The following is a 27,152-nucleotide window of genomic DNA, read 5'->3' as shown; positions in this document are numbered from 1 at the left end:
TCTTATTTATATTATGCTGGGCTTTGGTGCAGTGTGTCAGTTCACCCACTTTGTAAAACAAACTTTTTAAGTGTGCTTAAAAAGCTTGACTGAAAGCTTCTCGTAAAAAGAAGATTTGAGCAGCAAGCGGTTGGGGCTGCCGTGCTCACAGCCGGCGCTCTGTGTCTGAGATGACGATGCTAAGCGGACACACTCTGATCTTTTACAGTGACGAGTAGAAAAAACAGAGCCGCTCAGAGGGATCATTTCTACTCGTCCTCATATGCTAACCTTATCTGAAACTTTGGCCAGCTTTAATATGAACACGCACAATTAATTACACTTTGCTAGTACTGTGTTGGACCCTCTATTGCCTTCAGAACTGCCTTGATTCTTATTGCATAAATTCAAAAGGATGCTGGAGACATTGCTTAGAGATTTTGGTCCATATTGACATGATAGCACCGCACATTTACTGCGGATTTGTTGGCCGTACATTCATGATGAGGATCTGCCGTTACACCACATCCCAGATGTGCTCTATTGGTTTGAAATCTGGTGACTGTGGAGGCTGTCTGAGTACAGTGTCATGTGCAAGAAACCAGTTTGAGATGATTTAAGCTTTAACATGTCGAGTTATCCTGCTGGAAGCGGCTGTCAGAAGGTGGGCAGACTGTGCTCATAAAGGGATGGTCATGGTTAACATCTGTACTCGGTTAGGCTTTGGTGTTAAGTTTCATTAGTGTTTAAACCATTCTTAGTTGGTACTAAAGGGTTCAAAGTGTGCCAAGAAAACATCCTCACACCATTACACCACCACCGGAAGCCTGAATGGATGATATAAGGCAGGATGGAGCCATGTTTTTTTTTTTTTCTGTGTGTGAGTGTGAGCAGATTTCTCTAAAATACTCAGACCAATCTGTATGGCACCAATAACCATGCCATGCTCAGTCACTTATATCAGCTTTCTTCCTCTTTCTGATATTCAGTTTGAACGTGTTGTCTTGAACACATCTACATGCTTGAATGTACTGAATTGCTGCCATGTGATTGGCTGCTTGTTAATCAGCCATTTTTCAGATGTACCTAACAAAGTGGCCACTTAGTGTATACGCGCACACACACAATAAGTCAAAGCGTATTAGATCCACTTTAACAGGTACATCTCACAAGTTGTTGTCTGATCAAAATAGCTTAACTCTCTTTAAGAGACATACAGCAGTGTAAAGATTTAGGAATTTGAGACTGCACATTTTTAAGGTGGTACATAAACACACCCAAGCCTCCTTATTATTCCAGGAACATATGGACAAACAAACACATTCATTTCACCCCCTAATTCATATTTTGTTGGCAAGCTGCACCAAGCAGATGAGCATACAGATGTCTTCGTGTTAGAGCCTTAAAGATGCACAGCCTCTTTAGTTAGCAGACTTGCACAGTGTGCTATAGAAGCGTGATCCTCTACAGCAGACGAGTGATCAAAAAATGAGACTGAGCCTCTAGGACTGTGCCAGGCATCCCAATTTATTCTCCTTTCCCCTCGCTGCTGGAGAGAGATGGGGTTCTATACTCAGGTAGTCCTCACCATACTGAGCTCCTAACCTGCAGGGACACAGTGTGGTTAAATAGTAATTAAACCCAGTCCAGGTCTATTATCATCAATGTACCAACTTGCCGCACTGACACACAGACAAGAAGTTGAAGGATGTAAGGGCAACTAAAGGTGTTGCTGTTAGGTTAATGGATTCAAATGAAGCCTTGGAGCACAATGGCACATTTTGTGATTAACATTCAGCCGTGATGGGCATAAGAATGGTGGCATTATAATGAACAATTTGCATAACAAACAGGTGATAGACGTTGAATTAATATGCATCAGCAGGTCTTCCAACACGTCGGTTCTCTGATGCCAGGCCAAGGTATCGCTGGGTGATGATGCAATGATGAGTCAGGAATTTACAAACCCAATTTAATAAAAAAAAATTTTATAAAAAGTGCGGACATTGTGTAAATTCTACCCTTAATTTATTGTCAACAGAAAATGGAAAACATATCAAATGTTTAGGCTAAGAAAATGCACCATTTGAAGAAACACAAGCCAATTTTGAATTTGCACGCACACAGCAACCTTTTTCTTTTAACAAGAGCCTGTGAAGATTTAGGAACTGAGGAGACTGGGTGCTGGAATTTTCGGAGTGGAACGCTGTCCCATTCCTGTCTGATACTGGATTCTAGCGGCTCAACAGTCCTGGGCCGTCTGTCGTATTTCTCTTTTCATGACACACCAAATGTTTTCAAGGCAGGCAGGCCAGCCCAGCACCTGGCTCTTCTACTATGAAGCCATGCTGTTTCAATAGCTACAGTATGTTTTCTTGCTGAAATATGCAAAAATATGTAAGGCTTTTTCTGACAACAACATCATCTGCATCTGTTCCTCTTAAATCTGTATGCTGTACGCCTTTCAGTACTGATGGTGCCTTTGCAGATGTGCAAGCGGACAATTCCATAGGTACTAATGCACCCCCGTACCATCAGATGGTCCTGCTCTCTTTAAAAAGAATTTCAAATATCGATCTGTCCGATCACAGAACACAGTTTTCCACTTTACGTCAGACGATTTTAAATGAGCTTTGGCCCAGAGAAGGCAACAGAATTTCTGGATCATGTTTGCATTTGGCTTCTTCTTTTTTCTTTAACCTGCATTTGTGGATGACACCATGAACTAAAGCATTACTGAGGCTGTACAGTGATTTCCTTGACAGTTTAGGCCTGTTTTCAGTGCACTGACACCAGAGGGCCTAAAGATCACAGGAATCCAGACGTTTACACAGAGATTATGAAAAAACATTTGATTGTAGGTCATGAGATGTTCAAAATCTTTACAATTTTACATTCAGGAACATTATTCTGAAACTGTTCCACAGTTTTTAGATGCAGTTTTTTGCACATTGGTGCAATCTTTACCGATCTTTACTTCTGAGAAGTTCAGCTGCATGTTGTTCCACCCCTTTCTACTTAGTACCACTTTCTATTCCAGCATCTTGTTGCCTCTATCCGAACTTTGAGACATGTTGCTGCCATAAAATTCAGAATGAGATAATATTAATATTATTGTGAATAAATTGATTTGTAAAGAATCACCTTTTTTTTCTTTTTTTTTTTTAAATGAACTTCTAACTTCTTTTGGGTTTTACATATTAACACCTCTTAAGTGTTGCAGAACCCACACAGTCACATGCGCACGCACGTGGACAACTAAACAAACAGCCTGTTGCGTACAGTTTGTTTGTGCAGCGCTTGTGTGCTTTACTGCAATCTTTCATATAAAATCCTACCACCATGTCAGAATAAATATAAAGAGGTTGTGCCTGTACTCAGAGTGCAGGTGGTGCAGGTTTCACCTACGTGCAGGTTGCACAGGGAACTGAAAGCAGAGTTTTACATTTTTAAAATCTCCAGAAATAGTTTTTCTGTCTGATGCATTCAGCTTCTGACATTCATTAAGTTTAAGTTTGGTATATGTTTAGGGTATTAGTTGTTTGCTTACTTTACCTTAACTTCAGCTTTTTAACTAGTCTTATTTTGGATTTATTTTTTTGAACAGAAGATACACAAGTTGTGTGAGCATATACCAGACAGTAAGGATCTAATCAAAAAATACAATAAACTGCTCTGCTAGGCCATAATGGGACTCATGTTTCAGACTGTACTGCCTTGATTAGGATTCCTGTTTTGTTTTTTTTTCGTTGTTGCTTTTTTGTTTTTTAAACAAGTCTGTCTCTTCTCTGCCCCGTCATCTTAAAGTGTTGTATTAAATTGCTCATTTGCTCACACATAGTAACTTAGTCTTGATAAGAGAAAGCGTCGGTGTTTTGACGTAAGCTGTAAAAGAGCAGCTGAATTGGAGAGAAGTGCTAGTCCATGATGCAGATGTCTGCAGCAGCTTGCACCGTTTGTGTTCTCCACATCCCAACACAGAGTTGTGCTTGATGTGATGTTCAGGTAGAAATACTGCTGGTGCCAGTTCACTGATTGGATCTTTTTGTTTTTTTTAACTCTATTCTCCGCTACTTCACTACAGTTTTAGGGTAACACTGGCAGCAGCTGCTGTATGAACTAAACTGTCCTCCCAGTGATGGAACAGAGCTGTAACCTGATGACCTCAAACACACATGCATGCAGGCACACACAAGCAGCTCCTGACTAATGATTTCATCTGGTAGGATAAAGTGATGTGGTGCAAAGCAAAAAAAAAGAAGAAGAAAAAAAAGTAGGATCTTGTTACACTGTGACTGTTCTGACGGTGTTGTGCATGTGGATGTGAGTCAGTGTGCGGGTGTTTGTGTGTAAAATTATGACAGCGACTACAGGCCCAGCAAGTACTGCAGCAGCCACAGCGTTACATAACCCATCTCAAGTGGCCTGCTAATAGCTCAGCCCTGCCTGGCACGTGCTCCCCTGTCCCTTTCTTTTTTTCTCTCTCTCTGTCTCCCTCTCTCTCACACACACACACACACGTACACACACGTACACATGTACACAGTCACTGTCACATCATGAACCCTTTATTTCTGATATAACACACATGCAACGCATTGTCTTTAATAAAAGAAGCAAACGAAGGGCCGGCATTTGTGATGTAAACTGAGGACAAAGGTTAGAATTTGCTTAATGAGATGAAAGTACTGCTGTGGTTTTTTGTTAAATGTCCCAGTCAAGAACATGTGTGTGTGTGCGTGTGTGTGTGTGTGTCAGTGATATGTGTATGCTTGTCTGGTGCACTGTTGTGTGCTGTGTCATTGTATACTTTCACACTCTTCTGTGGCTGCTGATCACAAGGACATGTTGTGCAGCTACGTCATTCAGGCTGAACTCCATTATTTTAACCTCACTGAGCTTGACTAACTTCAAAGTCAAGCGTGTAGGGTACAGGATCCATGGAGTTGTGACACATAATACAAAAAACATATTTTTCATAGCACTTTGATAATTATGTGCTGCATACTTAACTGATAATTAAAGTAAAGCAAGTAAAATCATTACTGCACAGATACTTTAAATTAAAAATACATTTTGAGAAAGATGCTTTTAGCTAACCAGCGACTCTCAACTACTAATTTTACCCAGTAGGCTGCACTGTTTTAATGAATATGTCCTTTTATTGTACTGTATGTATATAAATGTCTGTTTCCATGCTTACAGCATGTCTAATACCTTCAGATATGTCAGGAAGTTTAATGAATCCTGTAGAATTACATGGATAGCATTATTGTTCATGATTAAAACCTATGATTTAAGCCTGGGTTTTTAAAAAGAAAACAACAACAACAACAACGACACAGTGGTTGGAACCTGGAGCGTTGATGATATTTGATTATACAGTGTTTGTCTTTGGTGACATCTAAGGTTGTTCCCACACTTTTATATCAGTACCCTGACTTTTCTGGAGTATATTACAGATTGTATGTACAGTATGTACCCGTACGGGATGAAATAAACGCACACTGGTCTGGTGACGACAGCAGAGTGAGAAGCACATGAATGTCTGTAAATTCACGCTCAGTTATGTGTTTCAATTGATCATGAAGCGACACTAAAGCCTGACTCATTGAGAAAGTGCAGCATAGCCCACAGTGGATTACTGTACAGTCTAATAAAGGGCAACAAGACATTGGTGGGATTTAGATTCTATGCAGTCACTGTTTAACTTTAACTCTTTAATTAAACAATGCTTCAGGCAACATGAGGGACTTCACATACAAAATGATATTATGTTCACATTTTTGAGTTGTTTTTTTTTAATCCGGCTGTTAAGAGTGAGCTTTAGATAGTCCTCAGATGTTGGAGCTTTGTCTCTGAGCTCTCACAGCCTTTGCTGTGTGTTTTTTTTCCTTTTTAAATTTTATGTCCCCTGTGATTCCAGAAGCCTAAATCAGAAAAGATCTTCAGTCAAGCTCTTATAGAATGACTTAATTCATACTTTACAGCACTGAGTAGTGAACAGACTGTTCTGGTTAAAAGAAAAAACAGGAATAGAAAACAAAGTACAGTAAAGGAGTGAAAGGACCCTTTTATTTACAGAGTGATCTGACTCAGATATCTGCAAAATGGCCAATGGAGCAAACTGTAACCTGACAACTTAAACTGACCTGCTAACAATGATTCAGATAAGTGATGTTACTTAAAGTGGCTGTCGCCTCTCATTTAAAATAAAAGCTGACATTCTGCGAAGAGGGTCTGCTTATGTGATAGCACAACTAAATGGCACCTAATCATAAATCTACTTCAGTGAAAGAGACTCAACCTTGTTTTAAACCCAGTTTTAGTAATATGTGTACTTGATCATATTTCTCCACTTCCATTCTTCACCAGGCCCCTTTTTTCTCTGTTTCTAACCCCCAGATGAGGCGTTTTGATTTTATATAATAACACCAGTTAAATGTGATCATTTTAATACTTCATGTTGGCGTCAGCTAAAGCCTAGCAAAATGCTAAAAATGCAAAGTTTATAACATCACTGGCCACTTCATTAGGTACAATTGTTCTGATCTGTATAATGTAAGTTAAGCTATTTCCTTTAGAAAACGGCTTGTTTGATGCATCTCTTAAAGTGGATATATTATGCTTTTACTTACTGTGTGTGTGTGTGTGTGTGTGTGTGTACACACTCAGTGGCCACTTTGTTAGCTACACCTTTTCAGCTGCTTGCTAAATATCCAGTGAGCAATTAGACATGCAGACATTGCCAAGACAACCTGCTGAAGTTCAAACTGAGCATCAGAATGAGGAAGAAAGGTGATTTTAGTGACTTTGAACATGGAATTATTTTTGGTGCCAAACAGGCTGGTCTGAGTATTTCACAAAATAATGATCTATTGGGATTTTCCCACCAAACCATCTGTAAAGTAATATGCTAAGATTGTTTGTTTGAAAATGCCTTATTGCCAGAGATTAGAGGAGAATGGTAGATTGCTTTGAGCTGATATGAAAGTAGCAGTAACTCTAATAACCCATCAACAAACCAAGGTATGCAGAAGAGCATCTCTGAGCCTGAACCTTGAAGCAGAAAGGCTACGACAGCTGAAGACCACACCGGGTGCCACGCCTGTCAGAATTGGAAAAGAAAATTGGGACCAAAGTTCACAAAAGCTTTGGTTTCTTCATCATGACAATTAGTCTGCTGCACCTGGATGGCTTTCACAGTTGCCAGATCTGAATCCAATAGAACACCTTTTGGGATGTGGTAAAATTCTCATCATGGATGAGTGGCCAACAAATCTGCACCAACTGTGTGATGCTGTCATTCCAATATGCTAGCAAGGTAAAACTAATAGTCTCTGGTGAGTGCATGTGCATGCTAAACTGAAATTACTTTGAAGGTTCACTTATGATTTGGGTAACGAAGTAACTAAGAGTTTCTCATGTATTCCCAGTGCTATTATTATGATTTCAGTCTATATAGTAGAAATTTGTATTTTGTATACAACTGTCAAATTCACAACAGTTTTTCAGTGTTTGAATGTTAAAAATCTGACACTGCGAGCATATATAAAACTGATATGAACAGTTTCTGAGAGTTTCCATTTGTATTGTTGATGAGGAATGGACAAAGCAGTAAACTCACGATACGAATGTTTCACCTAGCAGAGTGGTTAAACCGATCACATGAGGAAATGCAAACAAATAACCGACACGCTCCACATCCCTGTCCACCCTCAGACGGCATGCCCTCTTCTTTGTCCTCAGCGTCTCGCACTCTGATCGGTCTTTCTATCCCTGCGGTTTATTCTTATATAAGAGAAGGTGGGAGAATACCTCACTCCTCCTACCAGACTTAACGTGGTGCCAGTCAAATCCCACTCTCAGCACCTTTTAAGTAATTTTTATCTGAAGAACTGGCTAAAGAATATTACATAAGATAAGCCGATGGCAGTCTGTCGCTGTGAAACCTATCTCACTTTCAGCGTTGCACAAGAGCCACGCGTGTTGTAAAACACACACGCTCGCTCACACCTTTCTGTGTACATATCCATGCAGTAGCAAATGAACAGCACACACACCCACACAGAGACAAACACAGTCACGCTTTACATAATTCTATAGGTTTGCATGCGCCTTGTTTTCTTATACCGTTGCTGCAGAGTGTTTGCTCTGCTGCTGCTGTGCTGTTAGAAAAACAGAAAATAAACATCCGCGTTTTGCATGTGACCACACACGCGCGCGCGCGAGCGCATAAGTAACACTATACTCCCAGTTGTGTTCTTGATAGACGACAGTGACTCATCTCCTGTGTGCATCAACAGTGTGCTTATGGAGTGGGTGAGAATTGAAATGCCAGTTACTGTTCATTTAGTGTATTATTGCTATCTGCTGTATCCAAGAGACAGCAATGGTGCTTAAAAAAATTTACACTGTCAGGTGCAAAACGGAGAGCAGCTTCCATTCTGATGAAATGATTAATATTAAACCTCCACGCCTGTCTTCACTTACCACTACCTCTGTGTTTACTCTCCTCCTGCAGTCTGGCTTCAGCACTGTAATGCTCCTGACGTGTCTATGCAAATCTTGCATGTGTGCCAACATACTGTTGCTTCCATCTCTCTGACCTATTGAGTCAGCTTTCTTTCAGGCGTTTATTCTTTTCACCTTTCTCTCCGTTTCTCATACATACCATCTCTCTCCCCCTTTCCTCCAGGAGAAGAACTTGGACTGGTTCCCTCGTATGAGAGCCATGTCTCTGGTGAGCAGCGAGGGAGACAACGAGCAAAATGAGATGCGGTCTCTGCAGGAGAAACTGGAGAACACTGCCAATCTGGTGGCTCAGCTCTCAGGCCAGCTGGCTGAGCTCAAAGAACAGGTAGAATGCTACTTCAGGCATTTTTCATGCTCTTGTGGAAAAGGTCTCTTCTGAGCATTGTGCTCTTTGTAACTGCTTAATAGCACAAAGTAAAACTGCGTCTTGTTCGGTAGCTGACTGCCACGCATGTGCTGTGAAGTCCACGTCACATGACTCCTCGTAACACCAACAGGGGAGGAGGTCACATAAAAGACATAGCTTTAGCAGAGTCCCTATGCTCTCAGTTTATTCATGCAGATGGATTCTGCTACTGAACGCAGCGCGACAGGTGACTATCACGTCAGCAGTCGACACGACTGAGAGCCGCCAGTGAGCCTCTGGCTGTTTGGATGACTAGCACCGCTGCTGCAGTGTGACTGATCACTCTCATCACCTGCCTCCTCTGCATGTGATTCCAGTCACAGGCCTGTCCTTGTTCCTCTTCTGCCTAATGTGTGAAAACAGCTCCTTATGGGGCAGAATAACACTTCACTAAAAAAAAACAAAAACAACAAAAAAAGAGAACAGCTACTGTCGACCTCTGCAAGCAGTAAAGTTGATAACATCTCGCTGTGCGCTGGGATCTCTCATGTAACCCCCAGTAACAGCTCAATATGTCTTTTATTACAGCGCGGTTGAACAAAGATGGCAAGGCATTATCTTTGAATCTGTTTTGCGTCAGCTGCAGGCGGACCTATTCTAATCTAAGTTTGCCGGTTCTATTCTGACTAATAAGGAATCATAGGGTTAGCATGAATACTACTCCACCTATATGGTAAACAGAAAGTGTAGTTTACGCCACAGGAGGTGAGTGTGTTTATGGAGGGTTAGGTGAGGCCCAACCACAGCTCTGCAGTCACAAGGGAGGTCTGCAGGTCTCACACCAGATATGAACTCAAGACTGTTTCTCACTGGGAGGAAAGTTCTCCTGCAGCTCCTCCTTCATTACAACCTTTTGCTGACCTCTGCACACTATCACAGCTGAGACTCTGTGTAGGTTTATGTGTGTCGCTACTTAGCAGTGTGGCTTTCTGCACAGCCTACTTTTTTTTCGCCCCCTTTATTTTGCATATACAGTTTACGGCTCACAGAACCCATGGACCCCATTTGTGACGTCAACACTGGAAACCACTGTAAATGTGAACCAGCATTTCTGATTCATTTACACACACGCACTTACTCTTATACATCCACTGTGCAGGTCACAGTTCTGCACACTCCCACACATGACTGTGTCCTCTAATGAAGTTTCCAAGGGACATTTTCGTTTCCAGTCATAACGGCAGTGTTGAACAAGGTTCTTTTCATGCAGCCGTGCAGAAGATTACATCTCAGGCGATTTAAAATTGATAGAAGAATGTTGTAGAATAACTGTGCAACTTCTGAAATGACAAATTCAATGATTTTTGTCTAAACTAAAACAGTTTGTTCACTCTTGGAGGAGAAATCTACATGTACTGCAAGTTTATTCATATATACATATATAACTGTACTACTACATTAATGGCAAGAAACCAAGTTTCTGTGTGTGCTACATACAGAATATACAAACCTTACAGCTTTTGTTTTCCTCCCCTTCTCCTCAACAGATGACAGAACAGAGGAAGAACAAACAGAGGCTCGGATTCCTGGGTCCTCCTCAGCCCAATCATCACATTCCAACTCACTGAGCGCTGCTATTGGCTCACTATAAAGCCAGAGAGAAACGCAGACACGTGAACTGCAGCCTTGAGAACAACATTTGTACTCAAATGTACACCTACAATTACTGATGTCAAAATTTGCAAGGGACCAGCAAGTGTTGATGCTTAATTTTAGACATAGTGCCTTTTCTGTGACACAAAGTGACACAAACACGGCCTTATTTGGAGACAGTGTGCCTTTTGTGCCCACTCAGCCATAAGGGCCCTTGTGTACAGAAAAACTGGCCTGTCAATGATTGACCAGGCACAGCACACACCTTCCAATGTAGTGATAGCGTGCCAGACAGAAGCTGAGGGAAATGTTAAGGTAGGTTAATGGTTAAGTGCTGTCAGGCCTGTGGACAGCTGTCTTGGCCTCTGCTCCACCACTGTCATAGTGCTGATCAGCCAGCCCCACAGAGGTCAATGATTGGCTCGCAGGCTTCCAGAGGAAGAGTGTGCACACTAAGATCAAGAATTTTACCTTTTTAGATTTTTGTTGGTATTTATGAGAAAATTGTTGGTTCATAACTGGACGAGTATTTTTGCATTTTGGGGAAAAAAAAGACTCATGCTGCCTTACTCGTTAACTTTTATAAATGGAACATTGCAATTGCTGAAAGTGCACTTTTTAAAAAAAAAAAAAGGGTAAAAACCTTTAACTGCAAACCGTAACAGGTTGGTTTGAGGTATTATTATTATTTTTATTTGAATGCTTTGTGTTCTGTTTAAATACGCATTCACCACACCACTTCAGTTGCCTTTTACAGATTTCTATGTCATATATATATATAAATGTGAATAAACTTATTTCCTGTGCAAAACTTTCTTGATGGTCTTAAATCATATATTGATACATCTTGACTGAAGATGGTAAGCTTACACTTTTTTGTTACGTTATGAACATCCTTGCGTTTATAGAGATGTAAGCTAATACTGTAATTTACTGTATCTGCTCTAACATCCATCTCCTACTGTTTTATAAAGTGTCTTTTAGTGTAAATAATTTTCACTAGTCCCTCGTGAAGTGCAGTTGAGAAATCTGCAGTTATTTTAAAGTTGCACAGATGAACACCAGACTGTGGCGTACACCATCACTCAATGTCCTGAGACACTGTTAGCTGAAAGGCAGTGTGTAGAAAAATGTTTCAACTCTCTAGTAAAGTTCAGTTCAAATCTTCTTGTTGGAAATGGATGAGTACTCACCGTGAGCCCCTCTACACCAGTCTTAACTTACTTGTGCTCGTCCATGAGGGGGACGCAAGATGTCACGTCTTCTTTTAGATGAGCTCATATTTCGGCTCAGTTTCATGACTGTTATGACAAATTTACTTCTTCCAGCTTTGCTACACCCCTTGTATTTAAAGGGGACTAATTATGTACATTTTAAGCCCAGTATTTTTATTCTTGTACTGTACTTGAGTAGCTATGCGTGATTCAAATTACAAAATAATCTTTATTAATTTTGCTTATATCTAAGTATAGTGCGGCCCCTTGGTTCATCGTCTGTCTGTAACAAGCTGTTTTACTTGCTTTGCCTTTAAGTTAACTTTCCACTGACTGTCTGCGCCTGGTAAAGATGTTGTCTACATTAAATGAAACTTTGACTATGTATAATATAAGTATCCATGAATAAATATGATGGAAAATGGCAAAAAAAAGAGAAAAAAAAGCATAAGGCCTCCTTTCATTCAATACAGGATCATCATCAGATTTTTATCAAGTAGTTTATTAAGTCTGCAGCTCTTCATGTGTGAGATGAATGGCTGCCTGACCTTGTAAAGTTTGCAACCATTTCCCTGAAAAGTGGATTTAAGTGTCTATAGTTTCAAAATGTGCAATAGCTGAATTAAATGGGTGGGCGGTGTTGAATCTGTACGCTTAGCTGTCTAGCAATCGGAGATACCAAATGTTTAATTATATAGCCTTGTCATTTCAATCCGTCATATCGGTTAATGAATAGTTTCAAATAATCACATCCATCTAATTAGAGTTATTTAAGTTTAATTCAGTACTTAAAAAATAGTTTTTAAACTACAAAAATAAAAGATTGTACAGGATTTCTAGAGCAGTAATTAACTATCAGTGAACATGTGGTGGGAAAGCAAAATAGGTGCAATTATTCATTAGTTTTCACAACAAATTAAGCTGTAACACCTCAGCTTGGATATGTAAAAATAGTTAAAAGTAATGTAGAAAATGTTGGTGTAAAAACTAACCCCGCCAAAAGCTGAACGGTGATGGTTTTAAGAAGAAAAATATTAACGACATTAATGAACTGAAGCATTAGCTACATTGAGCTTTGTTTCCACACATGGAAATCCCCACTGGTAATTCCACAGTCATCACTTGAGGAGGTGTTGAACTCAAACCCGTCTCTGCGTCTGTCTGTGCGTCTGTATGAAATTTGAAATGATTAACAAGTCTCAGAAAGTAAACTGGTCTCTTATCCTGTTTTGCCATTTACCCTCTGCAGAGAAGCCCATCCTTCTTGGCTTCAGTTCAGTGTTTACGCTGGCAGGCCTGCATTTGCTCCTGCTGCCTGTGACAGCCATTAAAATTAGTTCACGCAGTGCCATAATGGCGAGCAGCTGTCACTGCGCAGACAAGAAGGGTTAAGTGCAGCTTCACTGGAATGTGTTGCACTCAGAAATGGAAAGGAGGGAGAGGCTAATATCAGGACCATCACTGCTGTCTGGCAAAACTCTTGATGCTATATTGTAACACCACCGCTTCACCTTGCATCACTTCCTAAATTTGATCAGCTAATATTTATGCTGTGACCCTGGAGAGAAACCATTTAACTTTGATGTTCATTTACTATTAATGGCTAATAGCCTAGACTCTACAGTCTGCTTAACTTCATCCTTGGTGATTACCAAAGCCCTTTTAATGCACATGATAAGTGTTTTGTTTACTTTATGAACACAACCTCAGACTCATTTGGATCATCTTCAAGTCACATGCTTAGCTTTTGTGTATTCACTAGAGCAAGTAGGAAAACACCCAGATCAGTAAATATAAGGCAACATCTGAGACACCTCTGTGCCTGGAAGGCATTTTGACACCAATGCACAGAATTAATCAAGCCATATTTGGCTGGATATAAAGAGCATCTGCATGTAAAATGATCAAAAACACTTGATGTTGTTCAGTCTATTTTAGAGATGCAGTGTGCATCGTTTTCCTTCGTGTCAATACACATATTGATCTTCTGTCTTCTGCAGTTTTCTCTAAAGACTCACAGCAGCATCAGTGGCCACCAGAGTCAGATATCAGACGATGCTTTTTTGTTGTTGTTTTGCCTGGAAAGACAAACTGACCACACAGAAAGCTGTTACCTTCCAAAGAGGTGGGTGGAAGGTCCCTCATCACACTCATTTTTATAAATAACCATGCCCTCATGACGACTGGCATGTGACTTCCTTTGTATGGCAGTGAAGTTGAGTTGTTTCTGGTCACATGATACATTGACATCATATCACAGAAAACAAGCACATGAAGAATATTGTTTGCCGTCACACACACACACACACACACACACATACAGTTGTGTATCGTGCAATATGTGTGAATAAATCATTAAACAGAATGAATAAATCATTCCTACAATAAATGACACACTGAGTTAATATTTTTTAAGTTGTGCCATAGTCTTTGAGGAAAGCCACATGTGAGCAGTCACATGTAAATTATGATCACTACATATTTTGTTAACGAACAACAAGTTTCAATGCCTGCTTTTACGTTTTACGTTATCATGATAGGCTGCCCTTCTGCCTGGATATGCTGTGGCTTGTGAATGGATGTATAGATTGGCGTAACTTGCAGGTAGCATAGGTAAAGCTTACTCTACTCTGTTTTCAGCAATAATAATACATGTTTTAATGTAAAGGCCAAGTAATTATTCTGAATGCAATGTTCAGTCTTCATTTGATATCTATATACACTCATTAGACACTATTGGGCTCAGTGTGCAAGTACTAGGTTTGACCCCTTTTGCCTTGAGAATTACCTTAAATGTTCATGGCATAGCTTCAACAAAGTGCTAGGAACATGACTCAGAGTTATTGGTCCATATTGACATGATAGCGTTACACAGCTGCAGATTTGTCAACTGTACATCCCAAAGATGCTCTATTGGATTAAGATCTAGTGACTGTGGAAGCCATTTGAGTACAGTGAATTCATTGTCATGTTCAAGAAACCAGTTTGAGATGACAATATGGTGACATGGTGCATTATCTTGCTAGAAGCAGTCATTAGCAGATGGGTACACTGTGGTCATAATGGGATGGACATAGGCAGCAACAATACTCAGGTAAGCTGCAGCATTTTAATGATGCTCAGCTGGTACTAAGCGAATCAAAGTGTGCCAAAAAATGTCCCCCACACCATTACACCAACACCGGTGGAACTGCTGCCATGTGATTGGCTGATTAGACCTTTGTGTTAATAGGCAGCTCAACACTTTACCTAAAGTGCCTGGTACCCGTGTATGTAATTACAAAAAAAGGAAAACTGCAACTGCATACAGCTGACAAAAAGGTTTCTATTTGTGCCCAAATATGTTAAGACAGTCTTGAAAGAGTAACTACTGGCATTTTTTTATCCACATGAAATTAATTCATAAAATTTAAGACTTCAGTTAGTTAACCTTTTATCACTGACAAAACAATGTAGGGTGTATTTGATTCAGCACTAGTTACACCCTTCCTCTGGGCATACATTTCATTCATATGGAAACTGACTCATGCTTACGTTTCCTGCTTAGCATGTTGAGATTGCAGGTAAATATTGCTAAAGTAGTAATAAATAACACAGAAACATATTTCATTTAAAAATAAAAACCACCATTTATTTTTTTCCCGCTTCCTAACACAGCTCAAACACTGTGAAATGATTCACCATAGGTCATTTCAGTCCAGCTGCCGGTCTGAGTCCCCCCTTTCCTCACCCCGTCTCACCCCTCCTCTCTTTGTGGCTGCAGCAGTTCCACTCCTACAGGCTGTTTGACTCATGCTGGCTGCTGGCCACCTTCCACCACAGCCCAGTTCAGTCTGAAACCAGTCTTATGAAGTGTAGCCTGCTCAGGTTATGCTACTGCACTCAGAACTGTGTGGCGTTTACTTGTACCAGCTGAAAAGGACTTTGATAACGTTTTTTTTGTCAGGGGAGTGAAGTCTGTATTTAGCGAGCTGCATATGTTTAGTGGCAAAATGAATAAACTAAATGATTTTCATCAAAAAAACCTGAAAACGAACCTCAAAATGCACATAATATAAAACAAGGCTTTAATAAAAGGGGATTTTATGCAGTAACAGTAACAATAAATAAAGCATTCATTTTAAGGTTTAAGATTCATCTTACTAATATTTGCTAATGTGTGAACAATCCTTTTTTTAATTCTTGAGGCAGTTTCATTCTGTAATTGAGAATCATCGCACAAGAACTCGATGTGTTTTAGGTGTCGTGGTTATGAAATTTCTGTGAATGAGATAAAAACATAACTAACAAAAATATGAAACACAATAAGCTGCTTTTGACTTTACAACTTCTTTTCAAGGACTAAAAATTGGAAACTGGAAGTAGAAATTTACTTATATAAAATACAAAAAGCTGTTACAAAGCTGATACAACTTCCAGCATAAATACATTGAGCTGCTGCCACGTGATTGGCTGACAGAAAACAAGCCAAGGCACACAAAAAGACAAATATTCCAGTCCGCCAGAGTTAAGTCAACCTCCCTCTTGAGCTGACTGACCAGAGGCACCTCGTGAGCTTTGCCATCTTCAATTAAACTTTCTGCCACTGCTGGGTTGAGGGAGAGCCAATCTGAAGACCAGCAAAGAAGACCTGATAGCGGTGCTTCCACATGATGAAGGCACCAACGGCACAGATGAGCGCTTGGGCCAGATTGAGGAAGATCTGGATCAGGAAGTAAAGTGTGAGTGTACCGGTGATCACCTCGCAGTCACTGACTCCCTCGTAAGTGAAGGTGCGAGCTAGTAGATCTTCTTCATCGAGTATGCAGACGCAGGCTTCTACATCTTGCTCACAGATGAAGCTGCTGGTTTGCTCGTAATGGTGGGCAGCAAACGCCATGACCAGCACAGAGATGACCAGGCCAATCATGCACAGGACAAAATACAGGAGCTGTAGGGGCAGAAAGCTAGCGTGAGACCAGACACTATGAAAGCTTTCATCAGAAAACATTTTCTATCTTTTATTCAATATGTTTTTATATTCTAATCCGGCTCCCGCTTTAGCCTGTTGTCTCATGATTACCCCACAGTGCCAAAACTGTAGCTTAGAAACAGACGTGCTGGCTCAGTGCCTATGGCAAATTAAGTTCAAAGAGATTACCCAGAATACTCTGACCCTAAGAGTACTGGTCCAGCTCTTAGCACGAAGGGGAGATATCACATATATTCCAGTGACCTGCAGCTACAGCCACCTCCAACCTTTAGTGGATGTCCTGTGTGAGAATACTTGCAGAGAGCATCTAAAAATACAGTTTCAAAATGTGACAGAGGCTTTGTGCTGTTTATGCAACTGCACGATTGCAATAACACTAAACCTTCATCTTAATCCACCGCTTATATAAAAGGAGCCCTCATTCGCTGGTGTATTTTGCTTTCAGTTACATGCTGCTTATAGAGTTATGCAAGTGATGAGTGGTGCTTGATTTGAAACTGCATTTATGTTAATTTTGGAACAGCTGTGAGATGGAGAGTATGGATGATTACAGGGGAGATGCATGTAAAGCAAGTGCATCAACAAGCACTCTGCTGAACAGTGTGGGCTTCACTAAACAGGTGATCGGAAAGCCCAAAGTTGAAAGTAAGGATGCTGTTGTCGTCGTCGTTGTTAAGAGTCTATGTGCTGTCCACTTTTACAGAGCACTTCAAAACTCATAGTCACGAGTGTCTTTACACAGTTAATGAGAAATAAAGTGGTCATATGAGTCCCTATCTAACAACACAGTTAACACTTAATGTGAGAACGGCTCCCTCTCCCTTTGCTCTCTCTTTGAACCAAGGGCAACTGGAATTAATAAACAAGCTCACTGCAAGGCCACAGATTCTTCAGAAAGAGAGACAGTGTAGTCGCATATTCACTGACAAAGTAAATTAACAAATTAAAACACATTTGTTTTGGTTTGAGGGCTGTTTGAAGGCCAGACAAGGAGGTTTTTTCTTCTACATAGAACTTTTGGCTAAAAACAACTACAAGAAATGACACCTGACATAAGGACATACTGTGCTGTGAAAAAACATTTGCCCATTTCCTGATCTCTTTTTTTATGTAACTGTCACACTTACATGTTTCAGATAATCAAGCAGATTTTAATATCAGACGAAGATAACCCGAGTAAACAAAAACAAAGTTTTTAAATGATTGCTTATCTTATTAAAGGAAAAAAAGCTATCCAAACCTACCTGATGCTGTTTGAAAAAGTAATTGCCCCCATTGTAAAATCTTGAATTAACTATGATTAATGAATTATGTTCACCAGCCCCACCCAGGCCTGATTACAACAGACCTTTGAATCAATCAAGAAACACAAACAGAACCTGACTGACAAAGTTTAGTAAGCTTAAAGATATCAAAAAACACATGATCTAAAGAAACAGCTGAGAAACAAAGTCATTGATATCTATCACTCTGGAAAGGGTTACAAAACCATTTCCCAGGCTTTGGGAGTCCAGTGAACCACAATGAGAGCCATTATCATCCGAGACCAACACAACTTTTCCAGAAGGCCAAAAAAGAACCCAGAACAACATTTTAAGACCTGCAGGCCTCACGTGTCTCAGTTAAAGTCACTGTTCATGATTCAACACTAAGAAAGAGACTGGGCAAAAATGGCATCCATGGGAGAGTTCAAGCTGACCAAAAAGAACACAAGGACTCGTCTCACATTTGCCAAAAAACATGTTATTGATTCCCAAGACCTTTGGGAAAATATTCTGTGGACTGGCGAGACAAAAGTTGAACTTTCCGGAAGGTTTATGTCACGATACATCAGGCATAAAACTAGCACAGCAATTCAGAAAAAGAACATCATAACCAATGGTGGGTTAATGGTCTGGGGCTATTTGCTGCTTTATGAACTGAGTAACTTGCTGTAATTGATGGAATCAAAAAAAATTCTCTCCAGCAGAAATTTTTAAATGTTCATCAATTTGTGCTCTGAAACTCGAGAACGCTTGAGTTGGGCAGCAGGACGATGACCCAAAACACAACAGCAAGTCCACCTCTGAATGTCTCAAGACAAAAGGAAGGTTTTGAAGTGTTCTAGTCAAAGTCTGGACTCAAATCCAATTGAGATGTTTTGGAATGACCTTAAAAAGACTATTCATGAACGAAAACCTTTCAAGGTGGCTGAATTAAAACAATTCTACAAAGAAGAGTGGACCAAAATTCCTCCACAGCGATGTGAAAGACTCATTGTATCAAGAGGCCAAACACTTTTTCACAGCACTATACTTTGCTGCTATGCAAGACAAATGGATAAATGAACAATGCAGTCAAATTTCAACAAGTTCAATACTGTCTCATTTAGGGATCGGCTAATATCACTAGTTTGTGAACTTGAAAATGCAAATGATCAGAATCTGTGTCTTTCTGGTGACTGAGGTACATCGATGACATTTAAAGCTACACAAAATAGACATGCTAGCATTGTTTTGTTTTTTTAACAAGCCTTTCTGCAAATTAGCTGCATTTCCTAATACAAAATACTGCTGAAGTATGCTGTCTTTACATCATTTACATATTTGAACCTGGTATGCACAGAAGACCCAGACATAAAAAAAGGATGCCCCTTCCCAGGAAACAATGATCGGCTGATTTTAATTGCTTTGAAATTCCAGCTGCATACATTGTGTGGCTAATTAAGCTGTACAATCAAGTCGCATTAATGAAAGCACTCCTCCGCTCACACGGATTCCTGCAGAGCACTTTTAAACAGGAATGCTGTTAAATGCTTTTCTCTCTATGCTTCTGACAGTTGCAGTTCCCTGAGACCAGCTTTGTACTTTAACAGGGAGTAAAATAATGTTTTCTGCAGAGGTTTTCTGTCTGAACACTAAGCCTGGTCATACTTTTGACTGATTCTACAAATCGTGGGACAATTTCAGACACTTGTTTTCGCATTAATAAGCAAATGTTTTGAGTCACCAGGCTTTCGCTAAGCTCACCTTGACAATGAATTGCTTCGATGTTCTCTCATCAGGGACATAGGTGATACAGTACAGGACAAAGCCCAGGATGGAAACTAAACACAGCTGAAACATAACAGAAAAAAAAGGGTTTAGCATTATTTGGATAGACTCCGTCATCAAGGCATTAAAAACATCTACATGATTTGTGACAACATGATTTTTAAGCGCCACAAAGATCCATTTCATCCATATATATATAGCATATATGAATGACTTGTAGATCATACATTTACATACAGTTTAGACCATGAATAAGAAAAAGAAATACTTTCCCCCAGGTTTTCAGAGGTGTTTCCTGTTATTACATGATTCAGCAGTAAGCTGCCATCTGATTACTTTACTCTGTCTTTCCCTTTCACTCCCCTCCTCTCTCTTTCTTGCACACAAACACACTCACACTCTATCTCTGTGTCTTCAGTGCAATTGGAGTCTTGTGACTAACGTGAGGCATCTTATTTAAATGTTTTTCTCAGGTTCTTAAGCACTCAGGATTCTCTGGAAAGTTCTTGATGACCTCAGTGTTTTTCACTTGGCTGAATCTCGTGAGGATCTAACTCGGGATGTTGATGTCCAGGGATGTTTTCGAAGGCAGATGGCATCTGTGATAGGCTGGGGTAGAGCCCAGACACAAAAAACACGTTTTTTAAAACATATATCACTGAAAGGTGACCTGAAGTCTTAGCCCAAACTATAATAATAAGTAAATTTGCCTTACCCCCTTTTTTTATTACACATTTCACAAGGAAAGATGAACACTTTGTGCCTCATTGGTTATACAAGTTAAAGTGCGTGCATTTGTTACACTTCAACTTACAGTTTATCCACTTTTTACGTGTTACTCTTAACAAAGTTCACCTTTGTGAGCTGAAACCTCAAAGGTTTACAGTTTAACTGATGCTCCCAGTCAGTTACACTTCAACATTAACCTACTTTCAGTGCTTTCGTGACCTTTTTGTTAATTTCTCTTGAAATTCCACTTCTCGTCTCCTAAATGAAACACGCAACTTATCTTTCATTTGTTGTTTGCATCGTAAAAGTTTACTTTTGTGTGAAACTATATGTGATGTGTGCGTGTATATGTGGGGGAGACCGGATGGCAAGGATGCAGAGGTACTCAAAAAGATGTACATCATATTTGCAAATAATAATGAGGTCTTCTGACACTGTGTGGGTGTTCGTGGGTTAGTTTGGAATGCGGCATGCTGTTATTGGATGACTCATCTCATCTGTCCAGATGTTTAAGATTTCTTGGACATGCAGTGTGAACAACAGAAGGTGCAAGCTGATGCATGTGACTGAGAAATAATGGAAATGCAGGTGTATGCATTCAGGTGAATATGACAGATGGAGATTTGTTACCACATGACAATATTAGTGATTTTCCATGGCTACGGTGCCTGTCTGGCAGAGACAGCCTGGTGGGGGCCGGTGTTGACATACAGTGTGCTAAAGATGTACAACACAGGTGTGTTGCTGAGGCTCATGCAGAAGTATCAGAAACCGGAGGTTCCATGCAAACAAATGAGTGTAGCGGCTGATGATAGAGCGTAAAGTATGCAGCTTACAATGATCCCAGCCCAGTGTGGAGTCTCCCTGGCCAAAAGTGAGGGACTGATAGCCAACATAAGGAAGGCCACGGCTGTGACAGCCACCCCCAACAGCAGCTGGAGCAGAGCGATGAGCAGAGGGAAACGACAGACTCTGCACTTATGGCCATCTTCTGGTGTTGGGCTCTCTTCTCTCTTCTTCTTGCCCTCCTTCTTGTCTGAGGAATCTTTCTGTGTCTGTCTCATTTCTCTTTCTGCCTTCACTTTCTTTTCCTGTGTCTCTACACGACTTTTACTCTTTGGGGTGTATGAGCCCGCCTGCGGTCTCCCTCCCTTCCCTTCCCCTCCCTGCCCTCTCTCACCATAAACACAGCTATGGCTGCTATTTGGAATCAGAGAAGGCTCTGAACTAATATGGAAAACATTTGGACTGGAATCCTAACACGGCTCCAGTGCCACATATAGAGCAGGCAGCATACTGAGGAGGGAAGGAAGAGGAGGGATGGGAGGCAGGAAGACACAAAGGGGGATTCCAACTTACGACAATAAGATGATTTCTCGTGTACTCACATTAAAAACAAGAAAGGGAAAGTACAGAGAGGGATCAGCAGGTATGAGTTAATGAACAGCCAGCACAGAGGAGGTGACACTTCATTAAAGAGCCAAGTGACTGTTTCATTCTTTGTCAGCAGTTACACAAGACAACCATATGCCGCCAGCCAGAACGTGTCACATGACTTACAGGAACGAGTAATGTGATCACAAGGCATGTGAGGGCATTACAGTGGCGCAGATTTTAGTGTTTTTGGATCATTTTAACGTTCGCAAGGAAGGAGCAGGTGTCAGTAACAGATGAACTGTATGTGGTTAAACTATAAATATGCAGTAACTCATTTATATATAAAAGGTTTTTATTTCTTTTTATCCTCACGCTTCACGTGTTTATCGCGGTCAATACAGAAAACTAACGGGCTTACGAGAAACCGAGGTGTTTGAAGGGGACTGTGATCACTCATCATTTTCAGCACGTCGGACTAACAAGTCACAAAACTTTATCCCGAGACTAATAAAAGAACTGCGACGCACGTGTTTCAGCACACAGCTGGGCCGGTGCCATGGTTACTGACAACGCAGCTTTGGGGAATTGATGTACAACTAAGGTTGTCCTGTCGCACAACAACGTACATAGAGCGTGCAGGGTGCATGAAAACGCATGAGCGCACACATTTTGTGGACTTTAAAAAGCTCACACCCCCATGTTTACGCTCCGTGTTTACGCCACAATAACCTGTCTGCTGTTCAGGCTCGGTCACGTTACGTGACCGGTTCTTGTTTTTATCTCGCGGAGGCTTCTTTCCCGAAGTGCGACTGTTCGTGATCAGTTTAGAAGTCTGTGTCTCGCTCCGGCAGCTCAGCGCTTGCACAGCAAACACGAGCTGTGAAGTTTTGTAGCCCATAAAACTAGATGCAAAACCGCTGCATCTGAGGATCATTATTCTGCCTCGCTCCACGCGCCTGCGTCTGCTCCTTTGCATTTTGCGCACGAATCACGTTTCAGCAGCCTGGTCAAAATGGCCTGGACTTAGTCGCCATAGAAGCAGCGTCGATAGCTGCAATATTACAGACAAGGTCTAATTACCGGACTTTGTGCTGGTGCAGCCTACACGTGAGTCGGAAGCTGTTCCCAACCGGAGGCGCGCGTGCGCTCTAACCACAGAGCCGACGGCTTTGCAAAGTGGCAGCTCAGGGAACTATAGACATCAGTCTGACGCGCAGCTCCACTGGAGGACACGCACTGTGCATTATCTGCCTCAGCCGTCCGCGCGTGGGTCGTTGGAATAACAAACATTCCCAAAAGAAGCTCAGAAGAAGCAAAGAACCAGCAGAGGAGAGATGGATGAACGAATACCGCATTTACAGGACAGGCAGTTCATGGAGCACGCGGATTTCTTGGGGTGAGTATCGCTTTTGGCAAACTCTGTCAAAGTATGCCTAATAAACTGTCATGACGACCTGGTGAATAATCTGACACTTTCCCCGTGTCCGTAGGGTGGATTACCCCTCACTCTACATGTGTAAATCCAAAAGAGGAATAAAGCGAGAGGATGGTGGGAAGGTGCGCGCATTGTTTTTTTTAAAAAAAATATTATTATTCTAATATGTAGCTTGTTTTCACAGTTGTTCCTTAAAAATACCACAAATGATATGAAACACACTGTAACTAGTGTTATAGTGTTACTAGCGTGTTCCTGTTCTGATTAATTAAACACTCGTATTTTGTCAGCAGGACGCATACAAGTTACCACACCGGTTGATAGAGAAGAAGCGGAGAGACAGAATCAACGAATGTATAGGGCAGCTGAAGGATTTGTTACCCGAACATCTCAAGCTGTCGGTGAGATCACGAAATCATGAAAAGTTTTATACGTGCTCAGGACATGGCTTTACATGACAGAGACCTCGTAAACAGCCAAACACAACCTCTGATTTTCTCCACAGACGCTCGGGCACTTGGAGAAGGCAGTCGTCCTGGAGTTAACGCTGAAACACTTAAACGCGCTGACTGCTGTCACTGAGCAGCAGCACCAGAAGATTATTGCTTTGCAGAATGGTAAGATGAACGAACTCAATCCTCATATACATAAAGTTTTGTAAAGAAACTGCACTTCTTGACAATAATTAAATGGATATGGGTTTTTATCATTTAACTGACCGGATTTGGGGAAACTTTATTAATCTCCGTTTTTAAAATAGCAGAACGAGCAGAATTGAAGAAAGAGGAGCTAGAGTAGACTCAGCTTGGATGCTTTATTGTGTATTTCAAGATTCTTCCTATTAATACCGCATCTGTTCACTTTGTCTGAGTCGCTAGCCTCGTCTCGTCACTAGTTATGATGAGCATCTTACAGAATAATGATCTGTTACTCTTCAAACTCCTTGCTTCGCAGGAGACCGGTCGATGAAATCTTCCATTCACGCTGATCTGGATGCGTTCCACTCCGGATTCCAGGCCTGTGCCAAAGAGGTCCTGCAATACCTGAGTCAGTTTGAGAACTGGACAGCACGGGAGCAGAGGTGCGCGCAGCTGATCAACCACCTTCACAAGGTGCTGGCGCAGTTCCAGCCCGGCGCGCAGCCACTACAACACCAGCTGCCCGCCGGGGACGCACAGGATGGTCAGAAATCTGACAGCCAAGCCAATTGTGTCCCCGTCATCCAGAGGACCCAGGGTGGAGAGCTCAACGAGAATGACACAGACACGGACAGTGGATACGGGGGCGAGGCAGAAAAGAGCGACGGCAAAGATAAAGAATGTGAGCGCAATAAGGCGCAGGGACCAAAGGCAGTGAAAATCAAGCAAGAGTTCGGAGATGAGCGGGCTGCCAAAAAACCAAAGATGAGCTGGCCTGGGAACGGGGCAGGGGGCGCAGACCTCACCAGGCCCGACGTGGCGTTTATGAACTCTCTGATGGGAATAAGCAGTGTGGGACAGCAGACACCGATTTGCATGCCTTTCTACTTCATTAACCCCTCAGCCGCTGCTTCTTACATGCCTTTTTTCGACAAGAACAACATTGAAAAGTACATGTACCCTGCGGCGGCCGCCCTTGCTTCCCCTTTCCCTTGGCTATATCCCGCTCACGCCTCAGCGGCGGCGGCGGCGGCCGCTGCTGCCGCGTTCCCCGGCCTGTCTGCGCACTTTGGAGCCGCTTCTCAGTCCAAGGACTCACCCTCTCTAGACACCGACGGGTCACTCGAGGCTGACGAGGGCTCACCTGAGGAGCGCGAGGAGAGTCCCGCTAGTGACGACGGAGAGGGTGACGTAGGCGACACGTCCCAGGAGAGCAAGAGTAGCTCACACGACCAGTTTTCTGGGTGTCAGAGGAGCTAATTAGTCCGTGTTACCTCTCTGCGCATTCTCGAGGAGTTTATGTATCTTCATTTTTTTAAATAATTAGGCTAGTTTTAAACGGGGTTTCACAGGAGAGTTGCTCGTGTACAATATCTTGGCGAAAGAGAGGACAGTTGTGACGGCGCGTGCCTTTTGCACTTATGCTAGATTAAACAATCTGAATGATTATCGACAATGATTGACACTACACGGCCGTGTTGTGCTGGAGTTAGTTTTTTTATCCTCTTTGATAAACTATTTTGACATGGCAGCATTGGTGCCAAAACTTTGAGTACTGCAGCAGTGCGCAATATTCCAGTCAATGAGTCTCTTTGGATGTATGAAGTTGCAACTGACCTCTGCCAAGATTATTAATAACTTGGCTGACTCTGACTGTAAATATTATTACCTGAAAGATTCATTACCATGTAAATGTGTACTAAATGGGGCCTATAAAATGGGTGGTCCTGGAAGTGCATCTATCCCCAACTTTGCATGGGTAAGCTGGGAGGCACATTACTGTACCTCCTGAGAACTGAAACGCATCCCCCTTTCAGAACATACACAGACAGCATCTCCATCATACACAACACATATAAAAGTCTCATGTTTTAATAAAACATTTGTAATACATTCACGGGAGAGGTGTTATGCATAAATTCCTTCATTTCACTCCCACTACAGTTACTCTGGTTTCCGTTGCTTTCTGTATCCTTGTGGCAAAAAAAGAAATAAAAAGAAGAAAGAAACAGATGTAATAAAACTATTAATGGAGAGACAAAGCCTTCATTCATAAGGATTTGCTTGACCAGCATATTGTACATCCCCTGACTGAAGCATTTCTGCACAGAGATGCAGTGACCTTCTGTACCTCCAGGAAACATTGTAGGATAGCACCTTAAAGATCTTTGATATTGAATGTACCTGTATTTTCCCAGCTGTTAAAGTTTGTATGTAGAATGGCATTGCTCTTTGAGTTACTCTTTTAAGTGCACTTTTTCTGCTTTTACCCACTCCACCCTGAAAAGTCACCTCATCATTAAAGTAAATCATTATAGTTCTCTTTGAACCTTTCTATTGTGTTGTCTTGAAATTAAAAAAAAAGATTTTGTTCCATCAATGAAAAGAGATATTGGATATGTTGTGATGATTCCATGCAGTAAAGTGGGAGTTAACCAAGTTGCCAGATTTTACAAAAAAACTGATTTCTAGCTCTTTCAGGGGTTAAAATCACAATCAAGTTTGAAAACCCTGAACCCAACTACACATCAGGTCATCATCTGGGATACTGTGCTATCATCATGTAAAACCATAGTTTTTTTTTTTTTTTTTTAATTGTCTAAAACTAGGAAAGAAAGTCTGGTCATTTTAAGAACTTTATCCTGGCCTCTTTTTTTATAAATAATTCCCACTAAGTATAGTGCTGTTCTGCTTTTTCAGATTTCTCATTGTATTTCGCCTACATGACATTGCTTTTGTAGTTTTCCTCAGCTGGGTTTTTGCCTCAGATCTGTTAACAGCTGTTCTATAAAGTGGCATGTGTGTTTGTAAATAGGTTTTTGTGAATATATCAAGAAGTATACATGTCTTTGTCAATGTTGTAGAAGTCTATGGATTTTTTTTAAAGACTTAACTGAGCAACTGTTGCACATTTCGTTAATGCTTTACACATATGCTGTTCTAAATTATTGCTGATGAGTTGTAAAATAAATATCAAAATCTGAACATTGCAGATTACTTCTTATTCTACACCAGTTTTTCATGTCTTCACAGTCTTACGTGCAATAAAATCCAGCTTCGGTCATTGTCTATTAATAAGCAACAAGTACATACACGTGTAACATAGGTCACGAGAAACAATACAAAATATTGGACAGCATTAGTATAATGGGATTAATGAATAATAAAAATATTAGAAGTTCAATGGGTGGAATGTAATGCTACACATCAGCTGACAGGTCACAGCAGAGGAATGTACAGTA

General features: G+C 41.1%; 3 protein-coding genes across 4 annotated transcripts in view; 2 read left to right on the top strand and 1 right to left on the bottom strand.

Annotated features, from left to right (window-relative positions):
- The window catches only part of itpr2 (inositol 1,4,5-trisphosphate receptor, type 2), a 58,828-nt gene extending 47,509 nt beyond the window's left edge, over positions 1-11,319 (top strand). Inside the window, exons 56-57 of the mRNA XM_040025337.1 lie at positions 8,678-8,839; positions 10,408-11,319. Coding sequence (XP_039881271.1) covers positions 8,678-8,839; positions 10,408-10,488 — 243 coding nt within the window. The 3' untranslated portion in view covers positions 10,489-11,319. The remainder of the gene's footprint in view (positions 1-8,677; positions 8,840-10,407) is intronic.
- Positions 11,320-15,771: 4,452 nt separating this feature from the next.
- On the bottom strand, positions 15,772-21,623 carry sspn (sarcospan (Kras oncogene-associated gene)). The gene is made up of 3 exons (XM_040025342.1): positions 21,297-21,623; positions 19,708-19,794; positions 15,772-16,657 (listed from the first exon to the last, which is right to left on the bottom strand). Exons 1-3 carry the CDS (start codon positions 21,522-21,524, stop codon positions 16,298-16,300), a joined length of 675 nt encoding a protein of 224 aa, XP_039881276.1. The 5' UTR covers positions 21,525-21,623; the 3' UTR covers positions 15,772-16,297.
- Positions 21,624-21,893: 270 nt separating this feature from the next.
- On the top strand, positions 21,894-26,895 carry bhlhe41 (basic helix-loop-helix family, member e41). Of its 2 annotated transcripts, none has more exons than XM_040025340.1 (5): positions 21,894-23,233; positions 23,328-23,394; positions 23,563-23,673; positions 23,778-23,889; positions 24,227-26,895. In XM_040025340.1, the coding sequence occupies exons 1-5, from the start codon at positions 23,172-23,174 to the stop codon at positions 25,168-25,170; spliced, it is 1,296 nt and encodes a 431-aa protein (XP_039881274.1). In that variant the 5' UTR covers positions 21,894-23,171; the 3' UTR covers positions 25,171-26,895. The 2 variants fall into 2 exon arrangements, with proteins under 2 accessions (XP_039881274.1, XP_039881275.1); XM_040025341.1 differs by having other exon boundaries at positions 21,900-23,233; positions 23,566-23,673.
- Positions 26,896-27,152: the final 257 nt, after the last annotated feature.

Source organism: Simochromis diagramma, unplaced genomic scaffold (genome assembly GCF_900408965.1).
Source record: "Simochromis diagramma unplaced genomic scaffold, fSimDia1.1 OVJJ01000293.1, whole genome shotgun sequence".
In the NCBI taxonomy this organism is placed as follows: Eukaryota; Metazoa; Chordata; class Actinopteri; order Cichliformes; family Cichlidae; genus Simochromis; species Simochromis diagramma.
The sequence above is the reverse complement of the archived record's forward strand: the minus strand, read 5'-3'. Positions and strand labels throughout refer to the sequence as shown.

What these genes read in the sequence shown, in the direction of transcription:
- bhlhe41 (XM_040025340.1), top strand. Translation starts at nt 23,172, where the DNA reads ATGGATGAACGAATACCGCATTTACAGGACAGGCAGTTCATGGAGCAC. An exon ending in GAGCACGCGGATTTCTTGGG is followed by an intron (nt 23,234 to 23,327) that starts GTGAGTATCGCT and finishes CCGTGTCCGTAG; the next exon opens with GGTGGATTACCCCTCACTCT. An exon ending in AGCGAGAGGATGGTGGGAAG is followed by an intron (nt 23,395 to 23,562) that starts GTGCGCGCATTG and finishes GTATTTTGTCAG; the next exon opens with CAGGACGCATACAAGTTACC.
- sspn (XM_040025342.1), bottom strand. Translation starts at nt 21,524, where the DNA reads ATGAGACAGACACAGAAAGATTCCTCAGACAAGAAGGAGGGCAAGAAG. An exon ending in CACACTGGGCTGGGATCATT is followed by an intron (nt 19,795 to 21,296) that starts GTAAGCTGCATA and finishes GTTATGTTTCAG; the next exon opens with CTGTGTTTAGTTTCCATCCT. An exon ending in CGAAGCAATTCATTGTCAAG is followed by an intron (nt 16,658 to 19,707) that starts GTGAGCTTAGCG and finishes CTGCCCCTACAG; the next exon opens with CTCCTGTATTTTGTCCTGTG.